The sequence below is a fragment of the Mugil cephalus genome, chromosome 4 (genome assembly GCF_022458985.1).
Source record: "Mugil cephalus isolate CIBA_MC_2020 chromosome 4, CIBA_Mcephalus_1.1, whole genome shotgun sequence".
NCBI classification, from domain to species: domain Eukaryota; kingdom Metazoa; phylum Chordata; class Actinopteri; order Mugiliformes; family Mugilidae; genus Mugil; species Mugil cephalus.
This window is the reverse complement of record NC_061773.1, coordinates 29,022,674-29,038,282: the sequence shown is the minus strand read 5'-3', so window position 1 is coordinate 29,038,282 and position 15,609 is coordinate 29,022,674. Positions and strand designations below refer to the sequence as shown.

Here is a 15,609-nt window from a genome sequence, read left to right as displayed (position 1 = left end):
GGATAATTAATAGATTCAAAAGGATTTTCTGCTTTTTCCTCAGTTTAGTTTAAGAAGAAAACCCTTCAGCTGGTCCTAAAACCATAAACATTACCTTTGTTGGTCTTTTACTTGAGGTAGCTTCAGCAAAAAGCAGTTCCTCTACTGTCCACTAGAGCATTGGTCTTCAAAAGGGGGTTCGTGACCCCTAGGGGTCCATGGAGGTACTGCACTGGGATTGCAAAATCTTTGGCTGATTATGATTTTTTAAATATTTTTCAAATTTTGCACCACAATTTTCCCAGACAACTTGAATTTAATATTTAAGTGCACATTTTCATGAATCCCTTCACTCGCCCTTTATTACTTCTTTCTTATTTTTTCCTGTTACTTTAACTTTTATTTAATGTTATGTGGCGCTGTTGACACCAGGTTAAATTCCTGTGTACATTGTACACTTGGCCAATAAAGAGATTCTGATTCTGATTCACTCATTCAGTGATACAGGAGCTGTCTGAACAGCCACCATTTCACACAGAGTACCACACTAGACCCGTCAATCGAGGCACTCAAGCAATATTAGCAGAAGAGAAGCTAGCAGTGCAGCTCGCTGTCATAAGGCCAAAATGGATCACTGTTTTCTTTTCTTTAGGTGTCAGTTATACACCAGTCAGGTGTGTTCATGTTTACAGCAGCTGTCCATCCACCCTACTGTGGCACACGTCTGTCAGCTACAAAGATGATGGAACATCAAGATTCTAAAAGGCAGAAACTGAAACTTAAATCTTCTCAGAATCAGAATCTGTAACTCTCCATCTGGTTTTGATTCATAAAATACCTCAGTATCAACGGGATGGTCCTCCAACCAGAGCAACGAATTACGTGACACTAAGAGATGAAGACATTGTTAAACTTAACTGAATTTAGCTGGAAACTAATTCAACTCCACGGTTCTCGGATGACGTCTATGACCTACTGTAACTCCTCTGTCCATCACCACGTTAATCTCCAGAACAACTTGGTAACACTCTCTATGAAGGTTGTATTTATAATGCCCTATGAATGCACTCATAATGTTTTATAAGGTGTCTATAAAGCATTATAATGGTCATTATTACCATCTATACATATTCACAAGTCGTCATAACCAACTTCATGATGCATTATGACAACTGGTTATGAATGATTATAATTTTAATCTGAATAGTGCATTATAAATATGTCAATATCTGCCTAGTCACTTGTTAGTTTTATGATGCATCATAACTACTTTGCTTTGCTAAATGTGTTAGTGATGCATAATGAGTTTTGACTTCATCTATAGTGCTTCATATCTGTAGTTATAAGTATATGTAATAAAGTTAAAATAATGTATACATCTCTCTACAGCACACACTACCAACAACTTCACTACACAATAAAATATTGCGTGGGCAGAGAGAGTAGTCATCTCCTTCTTTATCCACACTGTTAGGGCCGCTGCTGGCTGCCATTTAGCGTGGACCGATTCTGCCGGTTATGCGGATCCAGCTGTGTGATTCTGGGTCCTTCTGGAGCTGAGACCACCTCCTTCCTGGCTGCTGTTTCATGGCGTCATCAGTCAACCCCAGCTGCATTTAAAAAGCTTGTGTGCCCACAGTTCAGGGCGACTGTGGACCAGTCATCAGTTTGCCTCATTGTTGTTAGAAAGTATTTAGAGTTTTTGTATTGCAATCCTTTCAACTTCACTTTGTGTACTCTTTTTGTTATATTTCCTTGTGCCCTCTCAGGTTAAACACCTGACTTTAACCAGAGCCTGTCCAGTGTCGCTTCCACCTCATTTCCTATCTCAATTACATGTTACTGCTCTTCAAAACGAGCCGGGTTGTAACAACACCAAAACCCTTCACCTGAACGCAGCCAGCGACCAGCTGGTACAGACGTTCTACACCTCAGAGGAAATAACTCTTCATACCAGCAGGTGGCAGAAGTCTGACCTCATTATTCAGAAGAGGAAACAGGAAAAGCCATTATTAAAGCTACAATAACAGGAAACTCTTACAAGCTCAGTATGCTAACATTCAACCAGTGTCAACAGAGCAGGACACACAACAAAAACTAGAACATAATCAGTTCCCAACAAAGAGACTCCAGAACGACTTTCTGTAACCAAGAAACTAGGATTGGTAAAGTCTGGCCTGTCTTCAAGCTTCAAGACTAATAACTTCACACCAGCTCCAACAAAACAGTCTTTCACACTGCAAACCTATCTGGTGGTGTCCAGGATAAATAAAGCGTCCAGATGGAGAGTGGGCCTGGTTCTATTTCACTAGAACCTTTGGAGAACATGTGAGCTCTGTGGTATTTCTAGAAACTCTGGGTCCAGGTCTGGTCCAGGTCTGGTCCAGGTCTAGTCCAGGTCTAGTCCAGGGGTTGATGGATGAGTTCAGAATGATGTCATTACCATCAGGGTGGTTTCTAGTCTCTGATCTAGAAGATATTTATTTTAGTTCATTACTGATTAATCAAACACAGTGTTTCTGAAGTCTGACCTATACATAGAGAGTATCCACAGTGACCAGGGTCCACAGAGACCAGGGTCCACAGAGATGAGAGTCCACAGAGACCAGGGTCCATAGAGATGAGAGTCCACAGAGACCAGGGTCCACAGATACCTGATGGCTCTGGAGATGGTCTTGGTTTATTTGGTCTTTTGTGTGATATTAACCTCCTAGAACCTCATAATTTGAGGCTGGTTCCACATTGTGTTTTTCCATCCAGATCTTTCCTGATCCTTTTGAATGTTGCTTAAAAATCTCGACTGTTAACACAGAAACAAAAATCTAATTTTGAGTGAAGTGACGATGACAAAGTGAGTCCAAGTATCACAGAAACAGGATTCATTTCATCCAGCTGACCAGTCACACTAAGCAGCCCCAGTAACGACAGTTAATTATAGAGTCTACATGATTAACAAGACATTTAATCACTGTTCATCTTCTCTTTAAACCAAACCCTGTGAGGCCTGACTGATTCAACATGGAACATTTAGAATCAAGCAAACATCCTCAGCTCGACCTAAGTGTCCTTTAATCTGAGATGATGATAATAATCAGAATGATTTAGGAAAGAGATATCAGGGAGGATGAACATCTGCAACGTACTGCACATGTAATGTTACATCAGTTTATCTCAGTTTAAAGCTACTTTACTAAAATATGTGATCACCACAAACTATGGTCATGGATTCTCCATCGTGAACAAATAACATATCACATCACGTATCAGCTTCCACCACATATTATAATAACAGACATTGAAAGGACTAAATGACTCCTTCATCCTTTGATGAATGTTTCTTTAGATAAATACGGCCTCTGCCTGCATCACAGTCACGCTCAGATGAACACATTTATTAATTATTCCAAAAGTAAAAGACTTTTTTTCTGTATTCTGTGTTTAATAAAACAAACAAACCTTTTGGGGTATTTTTCTAAATTACGCAGCAGGTGGAGAAAATGACTCCAGCGTCTCACTTCTATTGATTTCACATTGTTTTAATGGGAGAGAGGACACAGCATGTTTTTATCTGGAAGATCATGAGACTCAGACTTCAGTGACGAGTTGAGACGCTGCCAAGTAGAAAAAATCCCCAAAAAACTCAAAACGTGGAGAGTTTTAGTTTTTCTGGGAAAAGCTTCCTGATAATCACAGATCTGGTCAAGAGAAGGTTCTAATTGGAGTTGTTGGGATGTAGTTCAGGATTTGAGTCAAAAGACGACTCCAGAATGTGACTTTCACTTTAATTCAATTCAACTCAATTCAGTTTTATTTATATAGCGCCAATAACAATACAAATCGTCTCAAGACTGCTCTACTTACGGTAAGAGATACTATATGATGTGATAGTTTACAATATTCAACTCAATATCTTATATTACGATATGATGCAGCATGCTAACAATACGTTACGATACCATAAGACCTGCTATGACACTATAACAACATGGACATTACGATGTGATACAACGAGATATGACATGGTGATTGTGATTTCTGAACATCTTTGGGGCTTATCTGTTGGTACAGTAATCTGTTTATCATAGATAAGAATTCTCTTGGGAAAATTGTGAAAGTAGCTTCTAAGGTAATTGGCATCCAACTGCAGAACCTAGATCCCATCTTTACTAGACAGGTGCTCTTAAAAGCTCTGTCTGTTCACTCAAATGATTCTCATCCACTTAATTCTGAGTGCAGGCTCCTTCTATCTGGCCTTCACTACAGCTACCAATATTCCTTAGTTCTTCCTTCTATTTGTGCGTTGAATGCTGCTAAAGGGAGGTAGCGATGTCAGACATGTAGCTGTGGCTGCTACCACACCTTAATTTTCACTGCTGTTGGTTTTATATCTGATACCTCCTGAGAGATGTCTGTGTCTTGTGTCACTTCAGCTCTTTATTTTTAGCATATTTTACTGTATTTCCTGTATTATTACTGTATTTGTGTTTCCTCAGGGCCAGTTGACACTCTAAGTCTTGCTGATGTGTGTTAGCATATTGTTCAGTAACTGTGGTCCATGTATATGTCTTTGTATTGTTCCATGTTTGTCTTACATGTTCATATATAAGTTAAACTGAAGGGAAAGCACCAGGCGTATCTTGCGTAGCTCCTCCCTGCTGTTGCATTGTGGAATGAATTTCAGTTGTGTGTTAAACTGGATTTTCCACCAACCTCCTTTCAGCTGGCTTCACCAGTCCCCTCTGATCAGTTTACTTCCTGGCCTGGCGGACGGAGGAGCGCTTCTTGTCATTAAATGACTGAATGATCTCCATTTTCATTCATTGCTTCATCTCACTGAAGTTAAAACACTGATCTGATATTTAGAGCCATGTTGTGTATGTATTGGTGATCTTTGAAAAGGTTTTGCGTGAAATAAAAAAATAAAATAAAATATTTTCAGTAGACACAGTCAAACACTGGATGTGTTAAAGTAAATCCTTCTCTCTCAGTGGATGGTAAATATTGTCCTGACTACAGTCGTTTTGCAGCTTTTATGACTTTACACATGAATATGAAGAGCTCATAAAATAAAACTCTGCTATAGAAGAGGTGAAAGGATTTATTTGCACCTGTTTCTATAATTCACATGGAGCTCTGCAGCTTCGTAATGAGCAAAGATCTTTGACAGAAGTGGAAATATTTAGTGCTGGTTGGTTGTCTTCGTAATATCCTCAGGACTTTATTCCTAATAAAGTTTGGTGCTTACTAGTTGTGTCTTGACAGAATCAAGAAAGTGGGACAAACCTGTGGAAACCTGGTTGTTGGTGTCTCAGTCTCTGTGTTCAGTGTCTGTTTTTCTGTTTTAAGCTGAAATAAATGCAGTAATATCTCCAGCAGCCCACACAGACATCCTCTTCCCTCTCCCATGGGAGGCCGAGTCAGAGGGTGATCCTGGTTTTCATTCAGACTCAGGAGGTTGAATTCTTTGTGTATAATTAGGTGCAAAAAGACAGAGAACAGCAGTAATTGGCACCTGATATCTCTGACAGAGCGCAGTCTGAATAATCTCGTCAGCAGGGACTCGCTGATAAGTGCTTCTTGAGGAAAGAGCTGGAGGTCTGCAGATAAAAACAGAAAGAAGAAGAAAGTCTCACTCATTCAGGCACTGGCTGAGTCTAAAGCCTCTCTAACTCACTCTGCTTTTCCTGCTTCTGAGTCTCTACTCACACCTGTTTACTGTAAAGTGAACTGAAACTAAAGGTTTGGAACAAACAACCAGAGATAAAAACATTTGGTGATGTGAAGTAGTTGGCACCAAGTTGAACTAATCTGGACCAATGGAGCATTGAAACCTTTGGAGCAGACCAGATGGAGCAGCGTGGTTCGTTGATGGTGTTTTGTTTTCAAATAGGAGAAGGGCTAGCTCCATCCATACATGACACATATCTTCTCCTGACGTGGATGACCGAGACCCTTCACAGACATATTACATGAGACATGGTTTTACTGTCTGTTTCCTACTTCCTGCCTGGGAGACGGGGACATCTACTAGCAGCAGTCAGCTACAAACACATGAACGACCAGAGAATCCATTTATGTTTGGCAGGAGTTTCTGGAGCTTTAGTTGCTTTATGTTTATGTTAAATGTTTACCACAAGATTAACAGATTTAAGTTTAACTTAGCTGGTTCTGGCTAATTTCAGCTGGTTTAAGTTTCTAATAAGCTCAACATGGCAGCGTGGACAAAGTGGATTGTGGGTACTGTTAGGTCTAATTTAGATCCCCTCTTATTTTCTTATAAATACACACACTTCTTAAATAATAGTAATGCACTGGTTTTATATAGCGTTTTTATCAAAGACACTCAAAGTCGCTTTACAATTGCTTGCATTGTTCATTCACTCACACAGTCACACCCTGGTGGTGGTGAACTACCTCAGTTGTCACAGCTGCCGTGGGGCAGGCTGACGAAACGTGGCTCTCCGACCACCACCAACATCTCTCACAATCATACACCTCAAGTGTTTTGCCCAAGGACACAACGGACCTCCTGATTCACCTCCTGAGCTGTGCCACCCAGTACCACAGCATTGGACAGATGTTCAGTATAGTATAGTATAGTATAGTATAGTATAGTATAGTAATTAAAAACACCACCCACGCTGTCATGTGACCAACCCACTGATGCTTTGATGAACCTGGTACTGGGTTTGTTGGGGTTCAAGTACAGGTGATTCCTCTTTCCATTTTCACCATCTCGAACTGATGTCTGGTTTGTCTACAACACAGATCAGACTCTTCTACTGAATTCAGTATTTTATTCCCTGGTCTGAAACTACATTGAATTATTTTTTGTAAAGTGGTTGTGGTCAAGCTGAGGTTTAGTGTTTCATCATTCGATGGTTTCTAGATGTTATTAGCTTTTATGTCCTATCTACACCATGGTGGCGTTGCTTGTTCTGGTTAACATAAAAGACTGACAGCTACTGTATATGTGATGACACATAATAGAAAAACAAAAAGAACGTACTTTCTTTCTAGTATGAAATATTTAATTTTCAGGGAAGCAACACCAACATCCCTTCGCCTACACATGTTTCATCTGGAGTCTCTCCATTAGGAACTGATTATGTTCCAACATAGATCTGTTGGGCCAATCAGATTATGTGGGCGGAGCATTAACTGCATTAATTGTATATACTTACTGTACAAACCAGATCATTGGATATATCTGCTGTTACATTGGTCAAGATTTATTTTTTACGCTTATTTAAGTTGTGTGTTTTTGTACAAGAGAGAAGTTACCAGATTCCTGGGATGTGACGTATACAATGATCCACTAAACCTGATTCTGATAAATGTGGTAAAAGTAGTCATTTACGGCTTCTTGATTTAGAACAAAATGGCCGCCGTCAGAGACGCTAGCTATTTAGAGACTGCTATCGTGTCTGTTGTAAAAGAAATTGACAGGAAATGATGTGTAATGATGTTTCTATGACTTTTATTGAATGTTTTATTGATTCATCTTTCATTGATTTTTTTTGGTTGATGAATCCTTTGAGTAACCAATGAATAATAAACCTTTAAACAATATCTATTAATGAAGATTCAATCTTGGGTGGCTCATTAAAGATTACACTTTGTTATGAGCTTCCTTTCAGTGAGAGTGAAAACAATCCTTTAACATCATCCATGTGAGAGTCAGCTTTCTATGAAGCTGCGGGGAGACGTGTGAATTTCGTCTTTCATCAGGTCAAATGACAGAACTTTTCTTTCCCCCTCTGCTTATGAAATTCCTCATCTTAAGATGCTGTTACGTGAAAAGTCATCATCTTCCACTGTGTGGGTTCATTCAGGCTGGAGAACATTTCACTGGGTTCACCACAACCCTTCATTTAAAAAATAATACCGTCAGAACTACATTTCTGCTGATGCTTCACGTTTCATCATCATCATTACAGGAGGACATGAGGTACATTTTTAATGTGCTGCAGTTGTTGTTTGTGTTCTGTGGTTGTCTGTTTGTTGCCCGCTGATAAACTGAAACAAAGAAAAGAAATCACGATATTTTTTATTTAACTTTAATTTAACTTCATTCTTTTTTTAACAAAAAAAAAAAAAAAGACAACGTTCATCATCACACATCAAAGCTTTATATTTTAAACATGTATATATTCAGAAATGTCTCACTGTCATTTGATTTATTTGTTTTACCAACGGAGTCCTGCAACTGTGTTAGGATGCTCTATACCTGATTATCTACAGGATCCATCCATCCATCCATCCATCCATCCATCCATCCATCCATCCATCCATCAGCTCACAGTCCCTCTGTTTTATGCCATGATCCTTCAGAGGAGCCCGACCCTCAGGTTGGGAAACACTAGCTGACTGTATGTGGCTGCAGATCTGTCTGTAAAAAGTGTTTTACTGAAGTGAATGATGTGAATAGTTCCTGCTGACAGAGTCTGTCCATGCAAACCAAGCTGAGAACCATTAGTGCTTTGTTGAATTGATCCCAGCAACACAAGGTGAAAATAATCTGCTGCCACCAGTTCCCTGTTTGATAAACACTGACGGCACTTCCTCAAAGTCACATCAAGTTGTCAATGTCTTTGTGAGACGTTCAAGAGCAACTTTCCTCTGAAGTCAGGAGCTGACGTGGGGCGATGCCGAGTGTTTGATCAGTCGGCCTCTTGTCGACTCGACTTCTCTGAAGTGGACGTGGTGTGTCGGCATCCTGACCGCGTCAATTAACGGCTCAGCCGGGAACAAACCAGGAAACACATCTGCATTCCTGGGCAGGCGGAGGCAGTGAGACGTGGACGGGTTAGACATCATGTCCCCCAAACAGACATGGAGTCTCTGTAAGGTTCCTTTACACTTCTGACACTCTTTAATAATCTCTATGTGGTTCTTTCTGACAAATACCAAAAAAGCCATGATGAACATTTTTTTTCATTATGGAAAAACGCTGCCAACATTCAAAGGAATTAGCGGAGCTGCAAGAAAGCAGGATTGTTCTTTGAGCTTTGTTTCCTGCAGGAGGCAGACTGATGCTGTTTTATATTCTACACATGGAGGGATGAGTAGAGGCTCGTGTTTCTGTCTGTCATTTGCTGACACTTGTTTCTTTCTTATATGCGGCAGAACCACGAAGTAAAACCAGACTCCATGTCAGTCAGGGACATCTTGTTACGGCTGTTTCCTCGGACCTTTCTCTGAGCTGCTGCAGAGACGCATGGAGATGGAATCACCTACATGTGTATGTTTATTTAATCTGCAGCACTAACCAACCGAGACAGCGCTCATGATGTGGAGACGCTTCACTGACGCTGGACCAGATACGCTGCATGAATCTGAGCCAGCTGTTTCTGCTTCTGGGAAATAAACACTAAATACATTCAATCAGCTAATGGGCAACAGCAAAAAATGTGGAAAACACATTTTCTACTAAATGCATTTACCCATTAGATTCATTAGTTGATCAGACATTCACCAACTGTTTTAGTTGGTTTTCATGGTAAAAATACAAATATTTAGTAGCTTTGTAGAATGTGACTGGAAACATAACGTTTTTATGGCGGAAAACTGAGAGAGTAACGAGTAAACCAGTAACGTCACGTCTCAGAAAGGCACAAACTAAAATACATATTAAATATGTGTGTTTTCTAATTTTCTTTCTTGCGTTTGGACACATCATGTGACCTGTAGTTTCTGAACCATGTAACCTTTAATGACGTCTTTTCAGCGTCTCGGTGACTTGTAGCTGAACCTTGCGCTTTGGACCATGTGACCTCCTCTGACAGCTAATTAGCATAGCAGCTCAGCAGCGTCCTGTGCTGCTCAGAGTCTGGCAGCAGTGATTGTTGAAGTGAGCACTTCATTATTTTCTCTGCGATAACTGAGTGCAGTGTGTGAGAGAAATTCAATACCACAGTTCAATTATGTTGTAGTGTGGGAACAGATTTGCACAGAAAGCATTTTCCTCTGGAATCAAACACAAAGCGTTTGGAGTTTTGTCTGAGTCGTGGATCAGACGTGTCTCGGCTCGGTGAGTATCCTCCAGCGCTGGACTCTGACTGAAGCCGTCGGTGTTCAAAACTGATTTTTTTCCTTGTGACGATGGAGGCTCATTTTTCATTTCCTCGAAGGTTGAGCTGACAGGAAGGTGGTGAAACGTCGCTCATTGTGGATTGGATAAGATTATTACGCTCCAGTGAAAAAGGTTTACGGTGACTTCAGACGATGAGAGGCCCAGAGGGAATCTTTCATTTAGAAAATCAATGATGGATGTTTCTCTGATTCTAAACAGTCTAAACATCAAACTCTGAATGGATACAACCATGAATCCTGGTTACAGATGAATGAATGAATGAATGAATTAATTAATGAATGAATGAATGAATGAGTGATTAAAATCCAGTAAAACAATGACGTTCAAGTGCAGTGACATTTACCCTGAAAGCAAAGAGAGAAAACAGAGTTAAAAGACACAAAATCCTAAATGAGCAGAAACATAGTAGACCAGCTTTAAAGTCTTCTTCATCCCCGTCATCATCAGTGCATGTCCCGTTCACATGCAAAACTAATTATTACCTTAAAGCGGCTTTAACTGGACAACTTAAGTGCATGTAAACACGTTACTCCGACTAATATCAGATATTCTCCTTATCTCACTAAGACATGAGATAATAAGATGATGAGACTTTAACTGGAAATTCCGTGTATTCATGCTCCACAATCCCTGTGTTGGTGTATGACTCTGGAACATAAACATCCACGAAATCTGGTCGCTGTATATGAAGGTAAACAGAGCTGGTAGAAGAACCAGAGGGAGGGAGGGATAGCGCCATCTATCTGAACAATGAGTAGAGCCACATTATGTATGAGATTAAAAAGCTGAACTATTCTCCATCTGGTTGTTGTTTAAATGTCGTTGTTTATTATATGATGTAATAGGTCAACTGGAAAGAGGCCGTATTAATGTGGCATTATCCCGCTGAAAAGACACCTATCGCCTCCTAGTGTGGAGGAGGAGAACATGTTCCCTGAAAGTTATTTGATTTTCTCTGCTGCATGTAAACTGAGACAAGGACACATTCAGAAAGTTAAATTTTGAGCAAAGCTCCATTAAACTGTGGATGTAAACTGAGTGATGACTGAATACCCCCAGGGCCCCCCATGCCCCCCAGGGCCACTCAGGAGCTGGATGCACCACTGAGTAAAGAAAGAGACCTGGAGTTTTTTCTTTTTTACAGTCTGCTCTTCTCTTCCATTCTTTTTCTCAGAGGATGCAGTCATTCTTGATTTTTATTTTTATTTTTTTCGATTCGTTCTTGTTTTTGCAGCAGCTTCACTGACAATTAGACACAAACGAAACCTGCGTGGGTGGAGGGGTGGGGGGATGGGGGGGGGGGGGGGGGGAGAGAGAGAGAGAGAGAGAGAGAGAGAGAGAGAGAGAGAGAGAGAGAGCGCTTCCAGTTCTGGTTCCTCCTATTCCTCTATGGAACCCTGACGTCCGTCCCTTCCTCGGGTTCCTCTGATAGGACAGGACAGGAGACTGTTGACCGGCTCACCCCGGGGGGGTGTCCATCGTGTCTTCATGGTTTGGGTTTAAACTACTAGCGCTACTGCCGCTGGTCCTCAGGTGCGTCCACGCTGTGTCACCGGTGGGTTTCTGGGTGGGTTTGACTCGTCCCTGCCAGAGGAACGGGGGGATGCTGCGCTCCTTTCTTCCCTCCTCTAAAATCCTGGGATGGCTCCTCGAGCAACAAGCGGCGGCGGCGGCGGCCGCGGAGTGCGGCAGCAGCTCTGCGCACACCTCAGAGGGATGATGCGCTGCTGAGTCCGTGGTTCCGAGGTCTGGGCTCCACCTGCGGGATTACAGCAGCCCAACACCCTGACTGGGTTTTACTCCGAGCTCAGAGGAGAACGAGGAGGAGGAGGAGGAGGAGGCGGGAGTGAATGAATGAACGGCTGGATTCTTCAAACAAGCCCGAAGTGCCTGGAGACTCGTGGAGCTTCTGCGTTTTTTCCCGGTCGGAGCGTGACTGAAGTGTCGGAGGGGAGGGAGCGGAACCAGCCATGGACCCCCAACTCAAACCCGCTCTCTGGTTCCGGGTGCTGTGGATGATCCAGGCTCTTCTGGACCTGGCAGGCTCTCAGGAGATTTACGCGCCGCACTCGATCCGTGTGGAGGGCGACGTGACGCTGGGGGGGCTTTTCCCGGTGCACGCCAGGGGGGTTCCGGGGATGCCGTGCGGGGATATCAAGAAGGAGAACGGCATCCACCGGCTGGAGGCGATGATGTACGCCCTGGACCAGATCAACGGCGATGACGAGCTGCTGCCCAACGTCACCCTGGGCGCCCGCGTCCTGGACACCTGCTCCCGGGACACGTACGCGCTGGAGCAGTCTCTGACTTTCGTCCAGGCGCTGATCCAGAAGGACACCTCGGATGTCAGGTGCACTAACGGAGAGCCGCCAGTGTTCGTTAAGCCCGAGAAAGTTGTGGGGGTGATAGGAGCGTCGGCCAGCTCGGTGTCCATCATGGTGGCCAACATCCTGCGACTCTTCCAGGTAGGACCCGCTCCTGTCTGAGACCAGGTGCTCACTGAGGTCTGGTCTTCCACCTGTGGAGTCCTTTCTCCAGCGGATTCCCCCCAGAGTGTGTCCATGTTTGTGCTGGAGCTGGTTCAGGGGCTGGTGTCATGTCGACTCGAACTAGAAGCTGCAGAGTTTTATTCTGGAGGATCAGTGTTAAAATGTTGACTTTGTTCTGGGTGTGTTCTGGATCATTTCACGTGTTGCTTCATCCCTCCTGGATCCTAGCGACAGGTGTCTCATTGTGAAGGTTCAGGTCGGGTAAACGAGATTTCTGCTGTTGGAGCAAACACACACAAACATTTCCCATTTGACCAGGACCAGGGGAACAGAAAGAGACGAGCAGCTGTTAGATCCAGGACAAAGCTCAGCGTTTGCTTCAGGTTTGAAGGAGATGAATTTCTCCAACAACCTTTGCAGGTAAAACACATTTAAATGGAGGATGATTCTTTAAATGTCAGACTTGTGCGGGGTGTTTTAAAGGTCAGGTTTTGGATTTGGATGATGGAATTTAGCCTGAGACTGAAGATGTGACCATGTGACCACATCCCATCACTGAAGGCTTGTACTTTAACTTAGAATCTGAAAACAAGCTCCGTCTTAAAGGTCTAGAGGTCAAACGCCACTTTAAGCTGTTCTCTGTCTCCAAATGAATAAATGAAATGATACAAATACATAATCTGAATATGAATGAGGGCAGTGAACAGTATTGACTGAAAAGAAACTCTACATTTCAGTTCAAGTCTTTTTTGTTGTCTTGTTTTTTGAGACTGCAGCTGCAGCACATCTTTGTTGTGTGCAGTTACTGTGGTTACGGCTGTTTACCTTCACTTTAAACTCCCCTCACCACTAGCATTAGCATAATTAGCCTAATGCTAGTGGTGCAGGGATGTTTACATAGTTCAACATCTGGACGACTATTTAGTCCTCACACAAACACAATCCTCCGTCCATACGCTAAATATAAGAGGGTTACCAAGGCAACCAGAGCCCAGGACGTCCACTAGAGACCAACTGTGTCAGCTACAACAGTGACAGATAGCCAGAGAATCATTTTAAATGTAGATGGGAGTTTATACAACACGAGCTCATGTTAGCCTCATGTTAGCTGTTGTTTAGGCTAATGTGGCTTAGGCTAATGTTAGCTGGTTTAGTTTAACACTAGTGGAGTGTTGGCTCAACGCAGGTGGACTGATGTTGACGTCCATGATGGTATTTGTTTTTCTAATAGAAGACGAGCTTTGTTAATGCTTTGTTTGAATCCAGTACATGTCAATGACATTATTAGTGCTGGTGGTTACTGAATAACCCTGGTTCTGTGATGTTAGACTGGTAGTTTCCTCTTTAGGAGCTCAACTCACCGAAGTCTGTGAAACATTCTGCTGACAGGTGTACACTTCATTTCACAGTCTGCATTGATTGTATCAGTCATTGAGTCCAGTGGAAGCTCATTTCAGAGTCATAGCTTCATAAAGTCTGTGAGCTTTTTTAAAGCTTTGGTTTTCAGGGTGACTGAAAAGCTGGTTTGAAAGGAACTTAATGGCCACCAGGCACAGGATCTTTTTAAATTCAGAGACTGAAAACCTGTTTCACGCCGAGAGCAGAAAGAGTTTCTTGTATCTCGAATGGAGGAAAAGCTGCAGCGTGATCTCAAGTCTGACGTCGCATCAAGATAAAGAGCAAATCTATTTTATTTTCTTCTTTTCAAGGGAGGCCTGTGTCCACGGTACCGAGCATATTTAAATCTGCTTTGGAACAGATGTAACATACAGTATCTTCGCAGGTTCAGCTCAAACTGAATGTGTTAGATAAAGATGAGAGATGATGCCTCTCCCCAACAACGCAGCTCTCAGTGGGGATTAAATAGGAGGGTCATCATTTTCCCATGTGATCGAAAAGTCATCTGTTGCACAGTCGTTTTCACTTCATTACACCCCTGACGTTCCTAAATGGCCTAGTTGGCACCAGAGTCACACCACAAACACATTAAGGCTCCGCTCCATGGACCGATGCCCCCCCCCCCCAGAGCCAGAAAAAGACTTTTATAGAACATGTAGGGCAGAGTGGTGGGGGGACGTGGGGGTGTACCAGCAGAGGAGGGGCTTCACCTCACATCCAGTCTCTAACACGGGTCAGCCCTGTAGAGTAGGTGGTCTTTAATGTGACCCAGGACTTATTGTGTTCACACTGACCAAAGGAATGACGTCACATGTATGAATTTAATTTGTCCTAGTGCACATGTTGAGTTGGTGCTAATCCCTGAACATTCTGGGTTGATGAAGGTCTATGACACCGGCCTGTGACACCTGTGGTCCAGGCACAGAAACACAAGGACTCGGTTTTGTTGAGTTTTAATGTTAAGCCACAGTCCTGGCCGTTGTGACCTCCTCCTCATATTTTTATAGGTTCATTCATCCAAACTGAGCTGATTTTTTTCTTCAGCTTCGTTGTGTTTTGTAGCAGCTATAGTTTAGGATGTGACGGTAATATTTATGTATTTGTCAGTTTACAGGAACAGTCTAATCGTTCTGTTGCTCATTCACTCCCAGTTTAATATTTCATGATAAAACAAAAATAAAATGATATGAATCATAAAATGATTCATACATGATGCCTTCAGGTGTCTGTTCAGAGCAGGGAGATTTCTGTTTCTCCTACAAAGAACAGCAGGAGATCAGTCGATAGTCGCTGGTCAATGTTCTGTTGTTAGACTGTTTAGAAAATTGATTAATAATGTTAAAGAACCACAGAAGGAAGCACTGACAGCCACCCTCCCAGACTGGAGCTGTAATACGGTGCCTGTAGCTAATGAGCTGTAGCCTTCACACCACCATTAACTCCCATTACCACCAGCACTGATAAAAACAAAACACATTTATCTTTAGAAACACACCTTAATTATCTGACACATACAGGAGCTAGCCACTAAAAAACTACAGGACGCGCCGCGATGTGCAGTGAACTGAACAGATGGTTCCACATGCATCACAACAGCTGATTCATTCTTGACCAGAAACTGGAGGTAGGTTTAGACTGGAGTTTAGG

General features: G+C 42.5%; 2 protein-coding genes across 3 annotated transcripts in view; both read left to right on the top strand.

Moving 5' to 3' along the window:
• Window positions 1-15,609, top strand: part of LOC125006460 (nuclear factor 7, ovary-like) — a 1,183,669-nt gene that overhangs the window by 1,056,813 nt on the left and 111,247 nt on the right. The gene's annotated exons all lie outside the window — the stretch shown is intronic.
• LOC125006440 (metabotropic glutamate receptor 7) overlaps window positions 11,469-15,609 on the top strand; it is a 99,258-nt gene continuing 95,117 nt past the window's right edge. For both annotated transcript variants that reach the window (XM_047582478.1, XM_047582479.1), the window contains exon 1: window positions 11,469-12,540. In XM_047582478.1, the coding sequence (XP_047438434.1) occupies window positions 12,046-12,540 (495 nt within the window). In that variant the 5' untranslated portion in view covers window positions 11,469-12,045. The remainder of the gene's footprint in view (window positions 12,541-15,609) is intronic.